General features: G+C 62.9%; 2 protein-coding genes across 3 annotated transcripts; both read left to right on the forward strand.

Moving 5' to 3' along the window:
- Window positions 1-1040: 1040 nt before the first annotated feature.
- Window positions 1041-9724, forward strand: TIMP2 (TIMP metallopeptidase inhibitor 2). The gene is made up of 5 exons (XM_066200224.1): window positions 1041-1361; window positions 7094-7194; window positions 7277-7385; window positions 7722-7846; window positions 8227-9724. The coding sequence occupies exons 1-5, from the start codon at window positions 1235-1237 to the stop codon at window positions 8425-8427; spliced, it is 663 nt and encodes a 220-aa protein (XP_066056321.1). The 5' UTR covers window positions 1041-1234; the 3' UTR covers window positions 8428-9724.
- A 633-nt stretch (window positions 9725-10357) lies between these two features.
- On the forward strand, window positions 10358-20479 carry USP36 (ubiquitin specific peptidase 36). Of its 2 annotated transcripts, none has more exons than XM_066200222.1 (20): window positions 10358-10434; window positions 10772-11060; window positions 11133-11357; window positions 12056-12166; window positions 12435-12537; window positions 13164-13231; window positions 13621-13691; window positions 14040-14122; window positions 14449-14569; window positions 14827-14967; window positions 15258-15358; window positions 15577-15715; window positions 15933-16598; window positions 17196-17299; window positions 17887-18339; window positions 18579-18712; window positions 19116-19280; window positions 19544-19659; window positions 19739-19871; window positions 19955-20479. In XM_066200222.1, exons 1-20 carry the CDS (start codon window positions 10432-10434, stop codon window positions 19957-19959), a joined length of 3231 nt encoding a protein of 1076 aa, XP_066056319.1. In that variant the 5' UTR covers window positions 10358-10431; the 3' UTR covers window positions 19960-20479. The 2 variants fall into 2 exon arrangements, with proteins under 2 accessions (XP_066056319.1, XP_066056320.1); XM_066200223.1 differs by having other exon boundaries at window positions 17214-17299.
- The last annotated feature ends 189 nt before the right edge of the window (window positions 20480-20668 follow it).

A 20668-nucleotide genomic window follows, 5' to 3' on the forward strand; every position in this document is an offset into this window, starting at 1 on the left:
CAGTGACAGCAGCAGCATCCTGACACCTCTGCGGTGACACGGTGTGTGGGTTTGGGCTGAGACAGCGTCTGTTTTTTCCATATTAGATGGTGTAGGGCAGTGTTTTGGATTTGTGCTGGCAACAGTGTTGATAACAGGGATGTTTTCATTACTGTTGAGCAGCATTTTCACAGCTTGAGGTCTATTCTGCTCTTCATCCCACCAGTGAGGGGCTGGGGGGGGCACAAGGAGTCGGGAGGGGACACAGAACAGCTGACCCAAGGGATATTCCACAGTGTATGGAATCATACTCGGTATATAGAGCTGGAGGAAGGGGCGGACATTCAGAGCAGTGGCATTTGTCTTCCTGGCTGCCCTGGGGATGGCTGAGCACCTGCCTGCCATGCGGTGGGGTGAAAGAATTCTCTGTTTTGCTTTGCTTATGTGTGGCTTTTGCTTCACCTGTAAAATTGCCTTTATCTCAGCCAGCACTTTTCTCACTTTCCCCTTCCCTGTTCTCTCACCACCCCGCTGGGAAGAATGAACCGAAAGCAGCTGGGGGCTGAGCTGCCCACCGGGGTTAAACCCCATCATGCATCCAGGATAGAGACAAGGTGGGTGTTTGGAGCTGTGCTCCAGGGCAGGAGCTGCTGCCTGGGGGGAGAGGCCCGAGGCCTGGGGCAGGTCGCTGTGGCACGGGACCCCCAGCGGGAGCCGGAAGCAGGCAGGGGAACTCGGGTATGGGACAAGCTGGGTTGGAGGGGCCGAAGGTGGGGAGGAATTCTCGGGCACAGCCAGAACTGCTGCCTGTCCGGCCATCCACCGCTCTCCTGGCGTGGGCGGGGGAAGCTTCGGAGCGGGGATTTCGGGTCCGAGGGCGGGGGTCCGGGGCGGCGGGCCCAGGAGCGATGGGGCCGGGGGCCGGACGGGCCGCGCCGGGGCGGGGGCGGCCGGTGCCCGCGGCGGGGGCCGTGCCGGGGCGGGGGCAGCGGTCGCGGCGGAGCCGCATCCCGCGGAGGGCGGGCGCAGCCGGGCTGGCCCCGCGCCACGCGGAGGAGGAGCAGCAGATCCCCGGAGCACGTTAAAGAGCGAGGCCGAGCGCGGCGGGGAGGAAGCGAACGGCTCCGCGAAGGCAACGGAGCGGCGGCCGCAGAGCGCCCGCCCCGGCCGGACCCAAGTTCCCGGCGGCGGCTCGGCCGGGCCCGGCGGTGGGTGCGGGATCGGGGCCGGGTGGCCGCGCCCGCAGCCCCGCACCATGCCCGCCGCGCTGCCCAGCCTGCTGGCCTGGCTGGCGGTGTTGCTGCTCGGCAGGGCCCGCCCGGCCGACGCCTGCAGCTGCTCGCCCATCCACCCGCAACAGGCCTTCTGCAACGCCGACGTAGGTGAGCGCCGCGGGGAACCCCGCCCCGAGCCCCCCGAGCCCCCGCCCGGCCCCGCCCGCGCCAACTTCGCGGCGGGGGAAGGACCGGAAAGTTGGCGCGGGGCGGGCGGGGAGGGGGCAGAGCCCCCCGACCCCCGGCACCTGCCCGCGGCGCCGGTCCGGCCCGGGGGTGTGTCGGCGGGTGCGGATGCGCGGCCGGGCGCGGTCCCTCCGTCCGGGCTGTGCCCGTCCCATCCCGCACCTCCTCCCGCCGTCTCGGGGGGGCTCCCGCGCCCAGCGCTGCTCCCGAGGGCGGCTTCGCCCCTGCGAGGGGCGACCGGAGCGCCGCTACGGCCGCCCCCCGGTGAATGACACGGGAGGGCCCGGCCTCCCCCGACTCTGATGACACCGCGGAGGTACGTGGCAGCGCGGGGCTGGGGCCCGGGGGCGGTCGGGACCCTCCAAGTGCGGCCACAGCACCCGTCCGTAGCCCAGAGGAGCCCCCGTCCCTGGCGGCTGCCGCCACGGCTCGGTCACTCCTGTCTGCGCCTTATTTCCAGGCATTTCCTTTCCCCCGTCCCACTTTGTTCGGCTTGGATGCTGCTGAAAGGGAGGGCTTGGCAGCGCCGGGATCTGGATTCCTCTTTCTATGAATAATGCCCTTATTAAATTTTAACATATGAACCGAACAGGCCAGCCCCAGTTCCCGGCGCTTTCCTTCGCGGGCCCATTCCCAGGCTCAGCTGGAGAGGTAACATTCCCAAACACTGAGGCAGCCCCAACCTCTGGATGGCCCTGCCCTGTCCCTTGCTCCAGATCCAGGATGTTCCTCACAGGAGTCCTTTCCAGACGTCACTCCCAGCATCTTTCCTCCGTGAGGGCAACTCCCCCAGCACTTGGCTGCCGCCTCGAGTGCCCAGCCTCACCACGAGGCATGTTGGGGACAGGGAGGTTTTGAGACAAAATGGAGCACTGGATTTTTGGAGCTGCTGCTAGAGCTGGTGTCCCTGGCCCACAGGATACCCTGTGCCTGCTCGGGCAGTGCGGCTGTGGCTTCCCATCACGCTCCTGTCAGGATCAGCTTTCGGGGCACTCGTGACTCACTGCCCATCGTGGGGTGCCGGCTCAGCCCTGACTCAGCTGCTGAGTCACTGTCTGTCTTGGCGGCCCTGGCTGTCTGCACCATCCCCTGGGAGGGCACTGCCTGGCTGAGCTTTGGTCTCCAGCTGCCCCGCTGCCCTCAGCAGGTGCCGATCCTGCAGGCACCCTGTCCTGCCGAGGCAGCATCCTCCCAGCCACGCTGCTGGCAGCACTGGCACCTTCTGGCTCCCAGCCCAAGCCGCTTGTGCAGCTCATCTGTATCAAATGTGCCTCGTGTGGGCCTACGTGAAAATAGTGCTGGGCTTGGGGACAGAGTGGGGCACAACCTGGGATGATCCTGTGATCCCTGGCCTTTTGCTGCTTCTTATCCTCCCCCTGGATGCTCTCTGGAGTTGGGATGTTCCTTAGCCAGTTCCATCCCAGCAGGTGTGTGGAGACCAGGGAGAACCTGGGGCCCCCGTTGCTGCTGGGACCTTACCCAGCTGCTGTGGCTGGAGGGACCTGTGTCCAGCCTGGGCCCTTGACAGAAATGTGGTGCTGTGGGGATGGCTGATGTCCTGCAGTGCTGGGTGGGTGCACCTAAGGTGAATGGGCCCCAAGGCTCATGCTCAGCCTTCAGTATGGGGTATCAGGGTGAGCAAAGTGTGGGGTCCTGGCCCTGGGGGCTGGGATCTCCCCTTCATAGTGTGGGCAGTGCCTGGCACATCCCCATGGCCCCTCTGGCCTTGCACCTGCCCCTGTACTTGCTCTGCCATGCAGGGATTGGAGCAGCCACAGCCCAGGGCTGCGCTTCCAGGTGGTGCAAGGGGAGACAGATGCAACTCTGCATTGGGTGGGGGGTGCCTGAGGGGCTGGGGGTCATAGAGAGGCTGGGATTGTGTCACTGGGGCTGGTGACTTAGAACCTGCCAGCCTGTGATTGCATGTCCTGGCTCATGAGATGAGCAGGGGTTTTCTGCAGGGCCCAAGGGCTTGGGGCTGCCCCATCCACCGTCCCTCACTGGGTCTGTGCCCAGGCAGTGGGGCCTGGCGGTTGCTCTGCTGGGCTGCTCTGCTGCAGGAGATGCTTGACTGCTCAGTGGTGCCACAGCCAGACCAGGGGGCCCGGCAGGAAACCCAGCTTCTGCTCCGTCTCCTCTGGAGCAGCGCGGGGATGTGGGGTGTGAGGGGGTGATGCTGACCCCTTCTAGGCAAAGCCGTGGCCTTGTCCCTGCGAGGCAGCAGGCAGTCGATGGGGCAGGGGGAGAGCAGGGGCTCGGTGCTGCCTGGGGCGGCGGCAGCTGGGATGCAGCCCCTGGCAGCATTGCCCTGATCCCAGTCGTCCCGGTGCTGGGTTCCTCGGGACAGGCACGGTGAGTGCCAGCAGGGAGTGGGCAGAGGAGGGGATTTGCGGGGGAGTAGTGGGGATGTCATTGCGGGATGCAGCTGCCTGCAAAGCCCGCCGAGCCCGGCGGGGCCAGGGCGCTGCCGGTGCCCGCTTCCCGCTGCCCGGTGCCGCCCTGCCGAGCACGGCAGCCGAGCCCTCCCGTGCGGCTGGCGCGGAGGGGCCGTGGGCTGACGCGGGGGCTGCCGCTGATTGGGCTCCATCCCGCTCCCGTCAGCGGCCGGAATGACGCACACGGCCACGGCAGCGCTCAGCCCGTGGCCCCCGTGCAGGCCGGCGGGCGAGCGGGACCTGCCGCCCGCTGCCTCCCGCCGTCCCGCGGGCACTGCTGGGCACCAGCGAGTCTCCGCGGCCTCCGCTTCCTCCCTGCTGCGGGGCTGCCCTGCTCAGCCCTGCGTGCCTCCAGCCTCAGCATCCTCAAACCACTGTGCCAGGGTGGGGTGCCTGTCTCTGCGGCTGCTGGCGGGCGGGCAGGCGCTGGGATGCCGGCAAGCACCTGGGATGTGGTTGTTGCCCTTGCACCGGGCAGGGCTGGTGTGCAGGAATCCCTCCCAGCGTGGTTAGCTATCTCCCCAGCTCTGTCGGCCTCAAGCAGGGCTGGAGTGACCACAGGGCTGCCCTCGCCAAGGGGTCAGGTGCCTGGGCTGGCAGTGCCAGGCAGGCAGTGGGCAATGCTGGCACTGGCAGCCAGCCCCTCTGCTGCCAGCAGCCCTGGAGAAGGGAGCTTTGTTCCCTGGGCATCCAGCCCAGCAGTGGCCCCTGCTATCCATGAGCACTGGCGCTTCCTGGGCAGCTGTGGGTGGGTGTGGGCAGGGTGGCTTGGTGGGGTTTGGGGTGGGATAACAGAGGAAGGGGCAGCCATTCTGCAAGTCTTGGACCAGAAGGGGGGGTCCCATGGCCAAGGGTCCTTGTGCTGCCCTTCTTCCCATGGGGCACAGGTGAGCACAGTGGTGCCCTGAGGTAGGGTAGCCCCACATGGGGCCAGGAAGGACAAACCCCAACACTGGCAAGCCCAGAGAGAGAGCCTGGTGGTTTTGTGGCACTGGGTGAGTCTTGCGTGTCCCCAGCTTTGCTCCTGGATTTGCACTGTGGCCCTGGTCCCTCCTGATTGGTCTGTGCCATCACCCAGCCAGGGACAGTGGTACAGGGTCCTAGTGTGGGACATTCCTCATGGCACTATGGCATCTGCTGGTGCAGTGGGACTGATGCTGGTGGCAGAGGGCAGCAAGGCGACCTGCTTACCTTACAGGGTCTCTCTGTCGCTGGAGGGCCCAGAGTCCTCACTATGGGGAGGCCACAGTGGCAGCCCTGGGGACCCGCAGAGATGTCACCAGTGGGGGTCCCACTCTGCCAGGGGACCCTCTGCTCCCACAGAGAGCCTTCTTGTTTGGCCTGCCTGGGGTAGGAGCATTTCCAGCATTTCCCTGGTGTGACTTAGGAGCCAATGCCAACAGTGTGCTGTGCCTGCCATGTGCCCCAGGAGCCAGAGAGCCTTGGCTCATCCTCACAGAGGGTCTGGGCTCCCTGGCTGGTGGTTGCCCAGGTCGGCAGCAGGAGTGGTGGGTGACAAAGCCAATGGGGGCATTGGCATTTGGGGAGGTCTGACTACTGGTTCTTGGGCACACAGGGGTTTCCTCCATCCCTTGCCCAGTCTCCTCATCCCAGGCTCTCCTCAGGGCTCCCTCCGCTGCCCTGGTTCCTGGCGGGCGTGGAGCAGCTTGGCTGCGCTGCGGGGTCTTGGCGGGGAAAGCGCAGCGCAGTCGTCCCCTCCACAAAGCCGCACTGTTCAGAACAAATCCACCCAGAATCGGGCTGCATTTTTGTCAAGTGATTCATCAGCACGTGAATGGAAAAGGCTGGAGCCCACTGAACCAGTAACCATTCCCCGCACGGGAGCCACAGGGCCGGCACTGGTTGCACCCGAGTTACACTGGTGGCGTGCAGGGCTTGGCACACGGGAGACGTGGTGGCTGCAGGGGCGAGGGGTGGCCTGTGTCTGTGGTGATCCCAGCACACTGCTGACAGAGGAGTGTGCTGCCCCCAGGCGTGGCTGAGGTGCTGCCACTGTGCCTGGACAGGCCAGCCCTTCCCAAAGGATGGGAGCAGTTGGGAAAGCCCCCAGTGCAGCCATTGCTTCCCCCAGCCATGCACTGAACGAGTGCTGCCAGTGACTGGGGATGGCCATTTTGGGAATCCTCTTCCCTGGTCCCTGCTTATGTTGGTGCCACTCTCACCTTTCCAGAGTAAATAAACTCTGTTGGCACTTGCTGGTGCCCACGTGCGGCCGTGCCCCCCTGACCTTCAGCTTAAATAGCCTGTCTGCATGCCCCCACACCCTGCAGTATTTATAGAGTGGGGTCAGATTCCCTCTCCTGGCCACACCAGGTGGAAGTAGCTTCTCTGTGCCAGGCAGTGGGTGACCTCTGCATGTCCCTGGCTGCTCCCAGCCCAGCACCTTTCAGTGGGGACATGAGCCAGGATGAACTCTGTGGGAGTGCCCAGCTCCCTGTTCCCTATCCCACAGTGCTCAGGGGGCTGGTAGGGCATGGGGGAGCCCTGCAGGGTGGGGAGCTGCCCCTCCGGTTGGATGAGGGTACCCCTGGCAGAGCAGGGAGCCCTGCCAGCCACTGTCCTGCAGCCAGGCCCCTTCCTCACTCTGGGTGCTGAGCAGGAGCTCTAGCTTTGGGACTGCCACTGTCCGCTTCACCTTCAGTGTCCCTGGTGCTGCCTGGGAGCTTCAGTCCCTGCACTGGTGGAGGGAGCTGGGCACAACCGGGGGCTGCAGGTCGCAGTGCAGGGACGCAGACAACCTGCATAGCATGAGCCAGCCCCATGTCCCAGCCGGTGAGTAAGGGTGAGCTGGCCGCCCGCCCTGCCCGCCTGGCCCCCTGCAGGTCACTGCCACGTGCGGAGCGCTCACATGCTGGACCGCACATCCTGGGCTGTGGCAGCAGCATGACCGCAGGGACCCTGCCACAGCAGAGCTGTCCCCTGTCACAGTGCCGCACCAGCCCTGGAGCCAGGTGATCGTGTTGTGAACTTTCCTTATCACTCGCCTTGAGTGTGCTGCTGCAGTGCTGCTGGTCACTGTCCTGCACGTGCCAGAGCCCCATCCCTTTGGGGACAGCGGGTGACAGCCAGCTCTGCAGGCAGCCAGGCAGGCAGTGGGGTCTGCTGGGGCAGTAGTCCCCTATGAAGGTGGGAGACCCTGTGAGAAGTAGGGGCTGAGTGGGACTGGTCAGCCCCACTTACCTCACCTCTCCTTTCCAGTGATCCGAGCCAAGGCTGTCTCTGCAAAAGAGGTGGATTCGGGGAACGATATATACGGGAATCCAATCAAACGCATCCAGTATGAAATCAAGCAGATCAAGGTAACGGGGCACATTGGGTCAGGAGGCTGGGGGCATGGGGTGGCCCCTTCACCAGCCACTCACTCCTGCCTCTGCTCCCTAGATGTTCAAGGGCCCTGACCAGGACATAGAGTTCATCTACACGGCTCCATCCACTGCCGTATGCGGCCGGCTGCTGGACACCGGCGGGAAGAAGGAGTATCTCATTGCAGGTGAGCACTGCAGGCAGGGCTCTCAGGGGTTGTCGGGACAGTGCTGGCCCGGATGCCTCATGTGCCCCACAAGATGCCTGATGTGTGCCTGCTCACTGGGCACGTTCTCCCCTTGTCGCTCTTGCTCCTGCCACCAGCCCTCGGGGAACTCCCTGGCTGTGTCCTGGCTGTGCTTGGCAGCCCCGAGCCATGGCAGGGGCAGCTGGGGACAAGCCTCTGCTCCCCAGAGGTCACGAGGGACAGTACACAGTGAGGGGCCCCAGGCACCACGAGTCAACGCGGGGTCTCGAGGCCCTAGGGGGATCCTCTTGAATGGTCTGTCTGGCCTCTCCCCAGGAAAGTCAGAGGGCAATGGCAAGATGCACATCACGCTCTGTGACTTGGTGTCCACCTGGGACTCGCTGACTCCAACCCAGAAGAAGAGCCTAAACCAGCGGTACCAGATGGGCTGCGAGTGCAAGGTGAGCAACCAGGCTGCCTCCCACATGCCTCACACCAGGGAGGGTCCGCAGCCCCCAGGCAGGGGTGGGCTCCACAGTGAGATGCTCGTCCCCGTCCTTCAAGGGTGACATTGTACAGGGACACAGCACGTGGACGGTAGACAGGAAGGGCAGCTCTGGCTCTGTCTTCCTCTGGCTGGGAACCAAGGCCAGCCCTGGGACTAGCAACCAGGGCTTTCCCAGTTCCCTGCACTGGGGTTGCATCCCCACTGTGCCCCACAGGGCAGGGTCAACCTGGCATCCCTGTCCAGAGCTGGAGGGGTGGATGAAGCAGAGCGGGCTGCTTCCTCCTGGCCCAGTGCCTGCTGGGGTTGGTGGGTGACAGTCTCTGTTGTGCACAGATCTCGCGCTGCCTCTCCATCCCTTGCTTCGTCTCCTCCTCGGATGAGTGTCTCTGGACAGACTGGGCGATGGAGAAGAACAACGTGGATGGGCGGCAGGCGAAGCACTATGCCTGCATCAAGAGGAGCGACGGCTCATGCGCCTGGTACCGCGGCATGGCCCCCCCCAAGCAAGAGTTTCTCGACATCGAGGACCCCTAAGCCAAACGAGCGCATTCCAGTAGCCAGTAGAAAAAACCTGCGAGATGTTAGACTGGTCCACGCTGATATCAAATCCTGGAGACAGCATGAAAATCCACTTGGTCGCAGAGGGCCCCGGTGGCTGCCACATATGTGTGGGGGACAGGGACAGGGACCTGCTCTGTTGCAGGCTCCTGGCAGCCCACAGCTGCGCAGGCCATCCTTCACTCGTGGCAGGGCTGAGCAGGGTGGGGGGACCTCCCTGCCACGGTCACAATCCCCCAGCCATGCTTGGCTCTGGCAGCTGTGAAGGAATCAAGCCCTTGTGAGTGGTGGGAGCTGCCCTGGCTGCGTAGCAGGTCTACCAGTGCCCCGCTGCAGGAGCCTGCCCCACAGCTCCAGACACACAGCCCTCCCCACCGCAGCACCTGGCAGCCCTGCTGTACACCTTCCCCACCACCTACCTCTCCCTTCAGGGTGCCAGAAGGGTATCCGTCTGGGCAGGGGCTCTGGGGAGCTTTACCATGTGGCAGAACCCCCAGCAAGGGGCTCCAGGCCTTTCACAGGGCCAGACAACTCCTGCGCAGGTGCCTTGTCCCAGAAAGCTGGAGGGGTGTGTTAGCATATCTGGGGTGACCCCGTGACATGCACCCGTGCACTGTTGCCCCTCTCTCCACATGGTCCTCTTTCAGGGGTCTCCGTTCCCCTGCAACCTCCTACAGATCCTTCTGCAGATGCCACCATTGGACAGGCTTGACCTGGAACCCTTGGCAGGGCACCAGGGGCCGGAGCTCTGGGTGTATGGGCACAGGGTGTCCATCATTGCCTCGTGCATCCGGGCCATGCCATGGCCCTCAGCACCACTGCAGCCAGGCAAGCTTCCTTCTCTGCAGTGTCGGAAGCGGAGCCTGAAACTGGCAGCAGGGCAGCTGCAGGAAAACCTGTTCCCTCGGGTGACACCCTGACACCCCTCGGCCCTAAGTTCTCTGAGCCATGCCCATGCCACAGCGATGCTGGAGCTGTCACGGCACTGGCACGTGCACCCCATGGCTTTGGGAGCGTGCCGGGAATGCTCCCTGCAGCCCTGTGCCAGTGGGGTTTTCATGCTGTAAGGTTTGAGATGTCGTACTGGACCAGTCTGGGCAATTTCAACATATTAAAGAGAAAAATTAAAAAGAAAGAAAAAGAAAAAAAAACCCCAACCTTTACTCAGTCCCGACCGCGCATCCCGGGCGCTCTGTATGGCTGTACCCGTTGTGCTCCTGTCGCTGCTGCTCCTCTGTCTTTGACTTCAATATCGCCACTTGTTTTGCCGCCGGCTTTGTCGTCCCTGTGCCGTGATTTCCGTCTCCTCGTCCGGCGCTGGAGCCGCCCCGGTACCCACAGAGGGTCCGAGCCGGGAGCTCCAGGGCAAGGGGGAAGAGGGGCGGGGACCGCTGCTCCGGTTCGTGCCTGCGGCGGCTCGGCCGGGATCCCCCCCGGGCCCCTCCGGACTCAAGCGGAGCCCCCGAGCCTCCCCCGCCCCTCCTCAGCTGCGGAGAGGAGCGATCCCCGCGGAGGGAAAGGAACGAGACAGGGAGGGGAAGAGCTGCTGCGGGCCCACCTTCGGATGCCGGCGGCAGCGCTGAGGGCGGGATCGTCGGGACCGGGAGCGGGACCGGGCCGGGGCCATGACTCAGGGGGCGAGGCCTGGGCCGGAGCCGCGCATCGTGGCCCGTCCCTCGTGGAAATGTCTCTTTGCGGGACCGCCCCGCTGTAGGAGCGGCGTCACCGGCAGCCTTTGCCTGGGCAGCCGGGCCCTGCCTCCGTCCGCGCCGGGACTCGCAGCGGGCGGGCGGAGCTCGTCTCCCGGTTGGCTCTTCCGAACAAGGAGGCGGAGCGGCCGCGGCTCCGGGCGGTGCCGGGCGAGCCGCCGCGGCCGCGCAAAGGCGGAGCGGAGCCGCCCCTCAGGGCCGGCGCGGAAGGAGTTTGTGCCGGCGGCGGGCGAGTGGCGGTGTGGCGACACGTGCGTGCGGTGAGACCCGGATGGTAAGCACTGCCGGGACCGGGCGGGACGGGCCCGGGGACGCCGGGACATGCGGCCCCGTCCCGCCGCGATCCTCTGCCCTGCCGGCGGGGCCGCCCGTGCGGAGCGGAGCGCCGGGACCGGCCGGGCCGCATATGGCGGCGGTCGGGCCGGGGCCGCGCGGCGGCGGCGCCCGGGGTCGCGGGCGGCGGCGGGGGGGACGCGGTGCCCGCGGCGGCCAGGGGACTCGCTAAGGGGGCCGCGGCGGCGGCCTGTTGCTCTGAGAGCCGGAGCTCAGCGGGAGCGGCCGTGCCGGGCCGCTGCTTCCCGCTCAGCCGCCGCTTTCCTCCCTCCCTGCAGGCGCGGCCGCCGGGCCCGCCGAGCCGGCCTCCCACGGCGATGATCGCGGAGAAACTACGGGAGGCGCTGGAGCCGGGGCGGCGGGAGGCGGCGGCGGAGCTGGGCCGGCCGCTGGCCGCCGCCGCCCGCTCCGTGCTGCAGCAGCGCATCGAGTTCGTGCCCGCCCGCCGCGGCCTGGCCGGGCAGCTGGAGCAGCTGCGGGACAAGTACGAGCACATCGGGGCCGAGGCCGTAGGCCGCCCTCTCGGCATCGCCGGCAGCCTTCCGGAGCGGCCGCAGAACCCCCGGGGTAAGTGGAGAGGGTGAAGGGAACCCTCCCTCCCCGTGCTCCTACCCCCGGCTGACTCTCCGCTCCCCGCAGGACACAGCCATGCCCTGCCGGGGGCCGCGGGTGACGGGATCCCCGCGCCGCAGAAGGTTCTCTTCCCAGCCCAGAAGCTGTCCATGAAGTGGGAGCGGGTCCACCGTGTGGGCGCCGGGCTGAGTAACCTGGGGAACACCTGCTTCCTGAACTCGGCGCTGCAGTGCCTGACCTACACCCCGCCACTCACTAACTACCTGCTCTCCCGGGAGCACGGACGCACCTGTGAGTGGGGATACCGGCTCAGGGGGCTGGCAGGGAGGAGCAGCCTCTGCCTGTCATGCTCACAGTGCTGCTCTCAGCACCTCTGTGCCTCGCTCTGCTGAGTGCAGATATCAGGATGCTCCTTCCCTGCTCCTTTCTGCCTGTTTCTCTGTCAAGAGGCTGTTCCTGGTTCCTACTCACTTTTCCTGACTATAGCAATGTTTCCAAGCTAGGCATCTTTGTCTCTGGGGACACTGTCTCTGCTGGGTGTAGCCAGGACTAAGATGGGCCCAATAGGGCCTGCTGGCTTCTTGGGGGCTCAGCTGGGGGGTCCTGAATAGCCCCTTACTGTGGGGACTGTAAAAGAGCAGTGTGGCAGGCGCTGCTCTGAGCTGTCGCCACAGGGAACACACAGGCAGCCCCATCCGTAGGACTGCCAGTGGGATCTGTCCCTCAGGGCCAGCCTATGGGCTTGTCCAGTGCATACCTGGGACCTGTTTTCTCTCCATGTGAATTCTGTCTCACCTGGAGAGCTGCCGTGGCTGGTCCTGTGATGGGCTGTGCCAGGTGGGGTGGCGTGGGCTGGTCCCCATGTCCTGGAACATCGAACTCATAGGGAAAACTGAGTGTGGCTGAGCTGTATGGTACCAGAGATCCCCTGTCCTGCCTCCATCTCTCCTGGGTTTGTCCCCAACGTCGTGTTGTCTCTCCTGCTCCAGGTGCCCATGGAAGCTTCTGCATGATGTGCACGATGCAGAACCACACGATACAGGCTTTTGCCAACAGTGGCAACGCAATAAAGCCACTCTCCATCATCCGAGACCTCAAGAGTAAGGAGGGCTGTCCCCCCCCCCCATTACTAATGTGGGAGCAGAACTATTGGAATTGGGGCACGTTTTGGCCAACAGCTCCACTGAGATGACTCATGGAGCCTCAAAGTGCCAGGAGACTTCTTGGGCTGCCAGGGGCTTCCTCTGTGACATGAGTCTGATGTCTGGTTTGGGTTGAGGGGATTTGAACCCCAGAGTCCTTTCCCCAGGGAAGGCAGGGAGGGATGGCATCTGTTGCAGCACATGGTAAGTCCTCCCTCTCTTGCAGAGATTTCCCATAACCTGCACTTCGGCAGGCAGGAGGACGCACACGAGTTCCTGCGTTACACCATCGATGCCATGCAGAAGGCCTGCCTGAATGGCTACACCAAGTATGTGGGGCCTGATGGCCCATCACTGCTCTTTGCTGTTCCCTTGCTGGTCCCCTGCACTCACGGGAGTGGACTGTGGAGTGAACATGTGCCCCAGGTCAGCCTTATTGTGGGGAGGTTCTGACTCCAGGGGCCTCGGGTGTGGGTCCAGCTCCCTGCCCCTCAGGGACAGGACTCTGGGCTATTGTTCACCTTCTGCTGACTCCTCCACCTCAGCATAGCTGCAGTCCTGCCCCCAAATCTTGAGGCTGCTACAGGTTGGGATTGCATCCCAGTTGCTGAGGGATACAGACCTACTTGCTAGCTCAGCCCCAACCCTGTGGCTGTGGAAGGGCGGCTTCCCCCAGGCCCTTTGTCCTGGGAAGCGCTGCCTCTGCTCTCAGCACCTGGCTCCAACCTGAGCTCCAACCAGGAGCTTCTGCTTCTTCAAGAGGAAGGTGTGTGCCAGAGCCTGGTGTCATCCCTCAGCTGAGACACAGGGAGAGCAGTCTGGCAGGGACTGCGACTTCCCCCTGCCCCTGGGGCTCCGCAGCCCGGCCACTGGCCGGAACGTGGAGGGGGCTGTCCTGAGGGGTCCGACGAGAGTGGCTGTTGCAGTGTGAGATGTGGTGCTGCTGTCTCTGTAGGTTGGATCGCCAGACCCAGGCCACGACTCTGGTTCACCAGATCTTTGGTGGTTACCTGCGGTCCCGTGGTGAGTACCGGCAGTCTGGGCCTCACTGGGTGGTAAAATCCTTTGGGAAAATGGCTTAGCATGTTTAACTTATCCAGAGCTGCAGTCAGTCAGTCCTGCTGTACTTGCAGCTCATGACCCCTGTTGTGGCAATGGGAGAAGCCACTGACTGTGAGACCCAAACTGTGGGTCCCCAGCTCACTGCCATCAGCAAAAGGACCCACGTTCCCAGCTATCTGGGAACACCTGCCTCCCCAGCACATAGTGGCAGCCCTCCTCCCTGCAAGGCTGGCAATCCTGGTGCTGATATTTCAGAACCCAGACCTGGACTGAGGGGACAGCTGTGCTGTGCTGGGGTGTGGCGGGTGCTGGTGTTGTGGCAGGGTGTGCTCATGGCTCTTCCTTTGCAGTGAAGTGTTTGGAGTGCAAGACTGTCTCGGATACCTATGACCCTTACTTGGACGTGACACTGGAGGTCGAGGTATTGCTGCAGGGTTGGGGATGGGGGTCTCTGCTTTGAAGGGGGATGTTCCTGCTCTGAGGCTCCTCGACCTGCAGACACAGTGCTGGCAAGAGGGAATCGGCTCCTGCTGTTGAGCCTCCCTCCCTGTCTCACAAAGCAGTGCCTGTTGCCTGAATGTGAGCCATAACTCCTCAGCAGTGTTGTGGGGCAGAGCAGCCACCACACCGTGCCAGGGCAGGCTCAGAACTTTGGGGCAGCCTGCAGCCCTGTGCTGTGTGCTCTCTCCTGGGGCCAGTGCCTCTGCAGGGAGTGGGGCTCTGCCATGGACAGGCTCTTCATGCCCTGACCTCCACCTTGTCCTTGCAGCGAGCCGCAAACATCGTACGGGCCTTGGAGCTGTTTGTGAAGCCAGAGCAGCTGGGTGGGGACAACGCTTACAGGTGTAGCATGTGAGTGTGGGGTGCTGGGGGCATAATGGGGTGCACAGGTGTGCTGGTGGGAAGGTTGCCACAATGTGGCAGGGCTTCTGTACCTGCTCTGTGGCTAAACCATGAGGTACAGGGCCATGGAAGCCTGTGACGGTGCCTGCTGCTCCTCAGCTCCCTTGTCTTCAAAGGAGGACCTGGGCCAGTGGGCATGGCCATGGGGAGGTGTCTGGAGCAGTGCCTGGCGTCAGCAGCACCATTCCCATCGGGTTTGCCATTACTGCGTGGCCAGGGCAGGCAGCCATCTGGATGTTGGAACAGCTTGAATAGCTTGAGCTTTTCCTGGGCAGGTGCAGGAAGAAAGTGTCGGCCAGCAAACGTTTCACCATCCACCGAGCCTCCAATGTTCTCACGATTTCACTGAAACGCTTTGGCAGTTGCAGCTCTTCAGGTGGGAGGAAAATCACCAAGGTGAGTGCTGCGTGATCCACAGCCAGGGCTGTGTCCTGGCCAAAGGTCCTGCCCCCCGAGCAGGGTGAGAGGTGGTCCTGGTGCAGTCCTGTTGCCATTCCCCGCTGTTCTCAGTGTGGGAAGCTGGGCTCATCCTGGCATCTCTGCCTGGGGAGACCATGTCCCCTCCCTCAAGAGATGGGACTTGTAGCACAGCAGAGCTGCTTTTGCTCTGGCAAGAAAGCCATGCCAGCTCCTGATACATCTCCTTTCCACAGGACGTGGGATACCCTGAGTTCTTGGACATCCGCCCATACATGTCTGAGCCCAAGGGTGACCCCATCACGTACGGACTCTACGCAGTGCTGGTGCACTCTGGGTACAGCTGCAACGCAGGGCACTACTTCTGCTACGTGAAGGTGAGCCCAGGATGCTCCCTTGGGAGCCTGTCTGGGCTGGGGCCTGGTCCCTTTAGGGTGCAGACCAGGAGGGTGTTTGGCAGGGTGGGTGGTGTGGAGCACTGGACATGGGGCACAGACTGTGCTCCGCTGCAGGAAACATGAAGGTCTGCGCTGACAGAGCTCCCTGGCCTGCCCCTGGGCCATCTGTGGCTTTTGGGGAGAGGAGCTCTGATGATGGGTGCTGTTCCTGCTGCTCTGCAGGCCAGGAGGGTCCCTGGCCAGACCCTGACCCTATTCTCCTTCCATAGGCCAGCAATGGGCAGTGGTATCGAATGAATGACCATGAGGTCCACCCCAGCAACATCAAGGTGGTTCTCAACCAGCAGGCCTATGTGCTGTTCTACCTGAGGTAACAGAGCACCCTGTGCCTCCTGGCCCCCCTACCCAGCAGCCCCACACCCCTGTGTGTGTGCTGGCTCAGGGTGGGGGGTGGCAGGGAGGGGTCCAGCCCCTTGTCATGGTTTGCTGTAGCTCCTCACCTCCTTGGAGCCTCTGGCTCCCCTTCCTCACATGTGTCTGCTGCTCACCCACATCCCTACGGCTGACGCCTGTGCTTGCCTTCCCCAGGCTGTGCAGCCCCAGGAGGAGCTCAGCAGGGCCCGTGGCCATGGCTGCCTTCAGCCCGCCCAGCTGCAGTGGCAGTGACTCCAAGCAAATGAAGAAAACTGAGATTAACGGGACCCTACCTGTGCCACCAATGGCCGCGGTGAGTCCTGAAGGTTGGTGCTCCCAGGAGCTGCTGCTCTACGGGCACTGGGGGCTGCAGCCATGCAAGGAGGTGGATGAGTGGGAGGGTGTTGTGCAGGAGAGATCCTGATCCTATTGAACCCGGGGATCCTGGCTGGACACAGGGAGGGCAGTATCACTGCCACAGTCTGTGGCTCCTTGGCTCTCCTCACTAAAATCTCTTTCTCCTTGTCTAGAAACAAGACAAGCTGCTGGGGAAGGGGCTGCCAGGCCCAGGTGATGTTGGAGTCCTTGTTGCCCGCAGCTCTCTTGGGATGGGGCCAAAGCTCACAAACGGAATTGCTCTGTCAAAACTACCCTCTCAGACCCCATCATCAAAACTGCCCCACAAAGCCACCCATGAGGCCACACCACTGAGCTGTGACACAGTCCAGAGGCCCAAGAAGCCACAGACACCTGGCATGCCCAGAGCAGGCTTCCATGTCACCAGCACCATGACTGGGGCCAAAGCAGGGCTGCCCCCACAGGGCTCGGACAGTGTGAAGCCACCTACCTCATCCAAGCTGCTGAAGTCCAGTCAGGAGCCCAGTGGCTGTGGGGCGATGGCCAGGACCCTGAAGAAGGATTCCCAGAGCAGCGCAGTAGGGCAGCTGGCCAAGGAGACCCCAAAGGCCAAGAGCAATTCCAGCAGCTTCTGCACCTCTCAGGGAAGGGACTCTGGCACCCACCTCCTTTCTGGCTCTGGCACAAGGCCAGCTGCCCCTAAAGACTCTCACCTGGCAGCCCCCAAAAGCTGTGGGACAGCCACTGTGAAACCCTCCCCGCTGGGCAGCATCACTCTGGAGCGGGGCAGTACCACGGCACCACTGCTGGCTAAGAAAGCACTGCTCTCACCTAAAAAAGTGAGTCTCAGCTTCTGCTCAGAGACTTCAGTCAGCATCTTGTGCTTTCAAAACAGGTTATGTGGGGCTACTGCCAGGTCCCTGCTGACCAGGGGTGGGTGGGGAGAGCCCCTAGCTCCTAACCCAGGGCTGTGGTGGCTGCTCTCACCTCTCTCTGGGTGAGGGTGTTGGGACCAGGCCCTGTTGTTGTCCACATCCCTGAGTGATCCAAGGGATGGCTTCTGCCCCCTTGCCTGGGACAGAGGGGTGACTGCACCAGTCCCTGCAGTGGGGGGGTCTTGGCACCTTCTTGGGGTTGCCTGTCCCCTGGGGCCAGTAGCAGGGGGTGATGACGCAGCGGGAGGGTGTGGGGGTGCCTCCTCCCCAGGCAGTGAGTGGGCTCAGGAGAGTGCACTGGGGTTCCAGGTCTTTAAATTTCTTTCCTTCCTTTTTTCCTTTGTTATTCTGACTGAACACACTTCTGATTCTCCCACCCCCCACTTCCCTCCCCCTGTCTGTGCCTGTTCTCCTCCCCTTTCTCTGGGCTCCCCTTTTCTCTTGGCTCATGGAAACCTCAGTGTTAGACCACCAAATTTTTATTTATGTCAATAACTGCAGGGCAAACTCTCTCAAAAGGTGAGCGTGAGTGACCACCAAGCACAGTCCCAACCCTCAGCCACCACCCATCCTGACTCCACTTCTATGCCTCTGGGCAAGTCCAGGTAAGCAGTACCATTGCTCCCAGGCTCCCACAGGACAGGAAGGCCAGTGACAGCCTTGGGTGCTCCATGGGGTATCTGTGGCCTTGCAGCCAGCTTTTCTGTTCTCTAGGGCTGGCAGGGCTTGCTTCAGATCTGAGAAGAGCTGACTTCAGCACAGAGTGGGAGGGAGCTTTGCAGGCCCTGACCCTGTACTAATGTCCCATGGGACCAGGAAGCACCAGCCTGGTCTAGATCTTGCTCTGGGTCTCCCTTGTAGCCTTCACCACCAGCATGTGCTGCAGCAGCACCCACTCTTTCCCAGTCTGTGTGAGACCTGTGAGTGCTTGCAGAGCAGCATCTGATTTCAGTTATGTGGACAAGATGCCAGCACTTGGGTCTTGTGTTTCTGCACCTCAAGGGAAGGAGGAAGAGCGGGGCTTCCGGGCTTTCGGAAGCCTCTTTTCCTGTCCTTCAGCCTGTTGCCATCTACTCTTGAACTTCCCAATCCTGAAAAGTCTGCATTCAGCTTTGTGCTCAACTTGTCTGCTCAGTCCCTGCCTCCCTGCTGGTTCCACTGTCCCACATTCACACCACCTTCTTTCTGGCAGCAGGGAGATGGGATCTGGCCAGGGGGAACCAGAGGGTTCCTTCAAGAAAAAGCGTCGGAAGAGGAGACATCGTAGCACAGACAGGAGCCCTTATTCTGTGGCTGTGAAGGACATGGATGAAGTCTCCAGTCCTCCCAAGAAGGAGAGAATTGTTTCTCCAGAGGGCTTCAAGGATAAAGACTCCAGGCCCCCCAAGAAGGAGAGCATTGGCTCTCAGAAGGACTTCTTGTCTGCCACGGGGAGGGAGGTGGAAGACAAGGGTCTCAGCCATGGTCTGGTCTGTCAGGACACGAAGAGTGGGCCCAAGCAACATGTGCCAGACCCCAGTATTGACCTGGGCACAGAGCCAACTTTCCCCCTCAAGAAGAAGAAGAAGAAAAAGAAGAATAGGAGCAAAGACAGGCCTTTGAAGAAGACAGAAGAGTGCAACTCCGGGATGCTGTCTTCAGACAGGTGAGGGACTTGAGGCATGTGAAAGCCTGAGCCGAGGCTCCCTGGGATGTGGTTGGGGGCTTCTCATCTTTCTGCAGGTGCGATGCGCCTCAGCATGCACCCAGCTGAAGCACGCACTTGCTGTGGGTGGGTTTACCTCTCGCTGAGTGCAGTGCAGGTGTCTCTGTGCCCTGTTGCTCTGTGGGAAGCTCAGACTTTCCCACTCCGGTGGAGTAAGCTGACCCTGCTGCCTTCCCCAGCTCCAGGACAACTGAGCCAGAGCCCTGTAGGACACATCAGAGCGTGGAGGCTGGAGAGCACAAGCACCGCAAACGCAAGTGGATGGAAAGCCTCAGCAGCCAGGCTGCCAACACTGTCCCCGCCAGCACCCCAGGTGTGACCTTGTGCCCTGTCCAGTGCTTGGCAGGGTCAAGCCAGCAGCTTGTCTGCGCAAGAGCCCCCTTGGAGCACTGCTGTGCCATCCCTAGTGCTTGCTGGTCCCACAGTTGCCTGGCAGTCAGTGCCTGTTGTCCTGCCGTGGGCTGCCCTGTCCCAGGCCTGCCTGCTGCTCCTGGGTGAGAGCCTGGAAGCCCTTGCCTGTCCCCTGGAGGAGGAAGTGGGGACAGGCCCCTTGACTGACCCTCAGGACAGGCAGTTGTGTGCCCAAACGCCCTCAACCATCAGGACCTTGTCTGTCCGAGTGGTGTTTCCTGGGATGAGATGTGCTTTGGAGAGGGAGGGACATGGTAGTTCCCCTTGCTCCCCCTGGCTTACCCTCACCCTGCCTCTTTCTGCAGTGGCATCAAGTCTCAGTGACAACCAGACTGGGGATGAGAGGCACCCCCTGGCTGCCCTGAGCCCTGTGGCCAGCAATTGGGCTGGCACAGCCCCTGAGGGCCGGGAGTCCAGTGTGGTGAGCAAGCTGCTCCAGAATTCCTTGGACAAGGCTTATGGCAAACAAGGTAATCTTGGCTTACCTGGGTGGGCAAACAGCCATGCTGACCCCCTGCACAGGGGGCTAAGCCCTGGATGGGGGCAGAACCCCCCCACCTCTGCCAGGGCCTGAGTGCAGGCAGGGGGGTGCTCCTGGAACCAGGCAGGTGCACCCGGCCATGGTCCTGTCAGGGGTGGCACAGGGTGGGCAGCTGGAGCAGGGGACCCCCACCTTGGGGCTGGGTGCAGTGGGGCACAGCCTGGTCATTCTGCTGACTTAGCTGCTCTGCAGTCTTGACCTGGCAGGGTGAGGTTTCAGCCGTGAGCCAGGATGCCATTCGGGACACAGCACTGGCCCAAAGCAAGACCGTCATTGATGAGTGGGACCAGGAGTTTGACAAAGGAAAGGTGGGTGCTGGACTGGGGCAGGTGGGAGGAGGCTGGGGTCTCTACTCTCTGACCTGAGTGCTCTCCTACCTCTGCACAGGTAAAGAAAATGAAGAAGATTAAGCAGGAGCGGAGGAGAGACTCAAATCCATTCCAGAAGTTGCAGAACAAGCGCAACTTCTGGTTGATGTCGCATCCTGCCAAGATGGCCAGCCTGGGCCATCGGCTCTCAGGTAAGTGAGCAGGGGGCAAAGTAAGCCTGGGGGGCGAGGGGGTGGCAGCCTGGTGGGGGCTGACCCTGCTCTTTGCCTCACAGGTTGAGATCTGCATCCCCAACTGCTCAGGGAGCAGTTCCAGGTCAAGGACCGAGGGCAGCACTGTCCTGGGAGCTCTTGGTGGACCACACTCAGAGGGAATACAGCCACAGCCCAGGGGTTGTGCCTTTTCCTTCGGGGAGCTGCTTTTCCAGCTGCAGAGGAGCCTGCCTACTCTGCCTTGCCTCCAACCTGCCTCGGCCAGGCTTCTCGTCAGCCTTTCCGTGCCTCTTCCCCTCCTTCCCCCAGCCCACATCTGCGGGGGCTCTTGGCAAGTGCCTCAAGCCCATCCCTGTTGCTCCGTGCTGCTGTGCCTCCCATTCCCAGCGATACCGACCCTCACCTTCCCCTACTCCTCTCACTCCATGACCCCCCATCCCCTGCACGAGCTGCATTGAAAGCCCCTTCCGTCGGCCCGGCCCCGCGCTGGCGCGGGGGGCACCGGGGGGATCCCTGCGGGGCCGGAGCGCTGCCGCCGGGGCTACGGGCATTGAAGGATGGAATGGAATAAATCCCGGTCTTTGTCACTCGGCCGTGATCCGCTGCGATCGCCGGGGGCGAGCGGTGCGGGGGGCCACCGGGACGGGGGAGGGGGGCACCGGGACAGGGGAAGGGGCACCGGGACGGAGGCACCGGGACTGAGGGGGGGCACCGGGACGGAGCCGGCGGGGGCGGGACCAGCGTGGCTCCCCCCTCCCGGGGTCACGTGGTGCCGG

Source organism: Chamaea fasciata, unplaced genomic scaffold (genome assembly GCF_029207755.1).
Source record: "Chamaea fasciata isolate MVZ Bird 193981 ecotype frontalis unplaced genomic scaffold, bChaFas1.0.hap1 SCAF_19, whole genome shotgun sequence".
NCBI classification, from domain to species: Eukaryota; Metazoa; Chordata; class Aves; order Passeriformes; family Sylviidae; genus Chamaea; species Chamaea fasciata.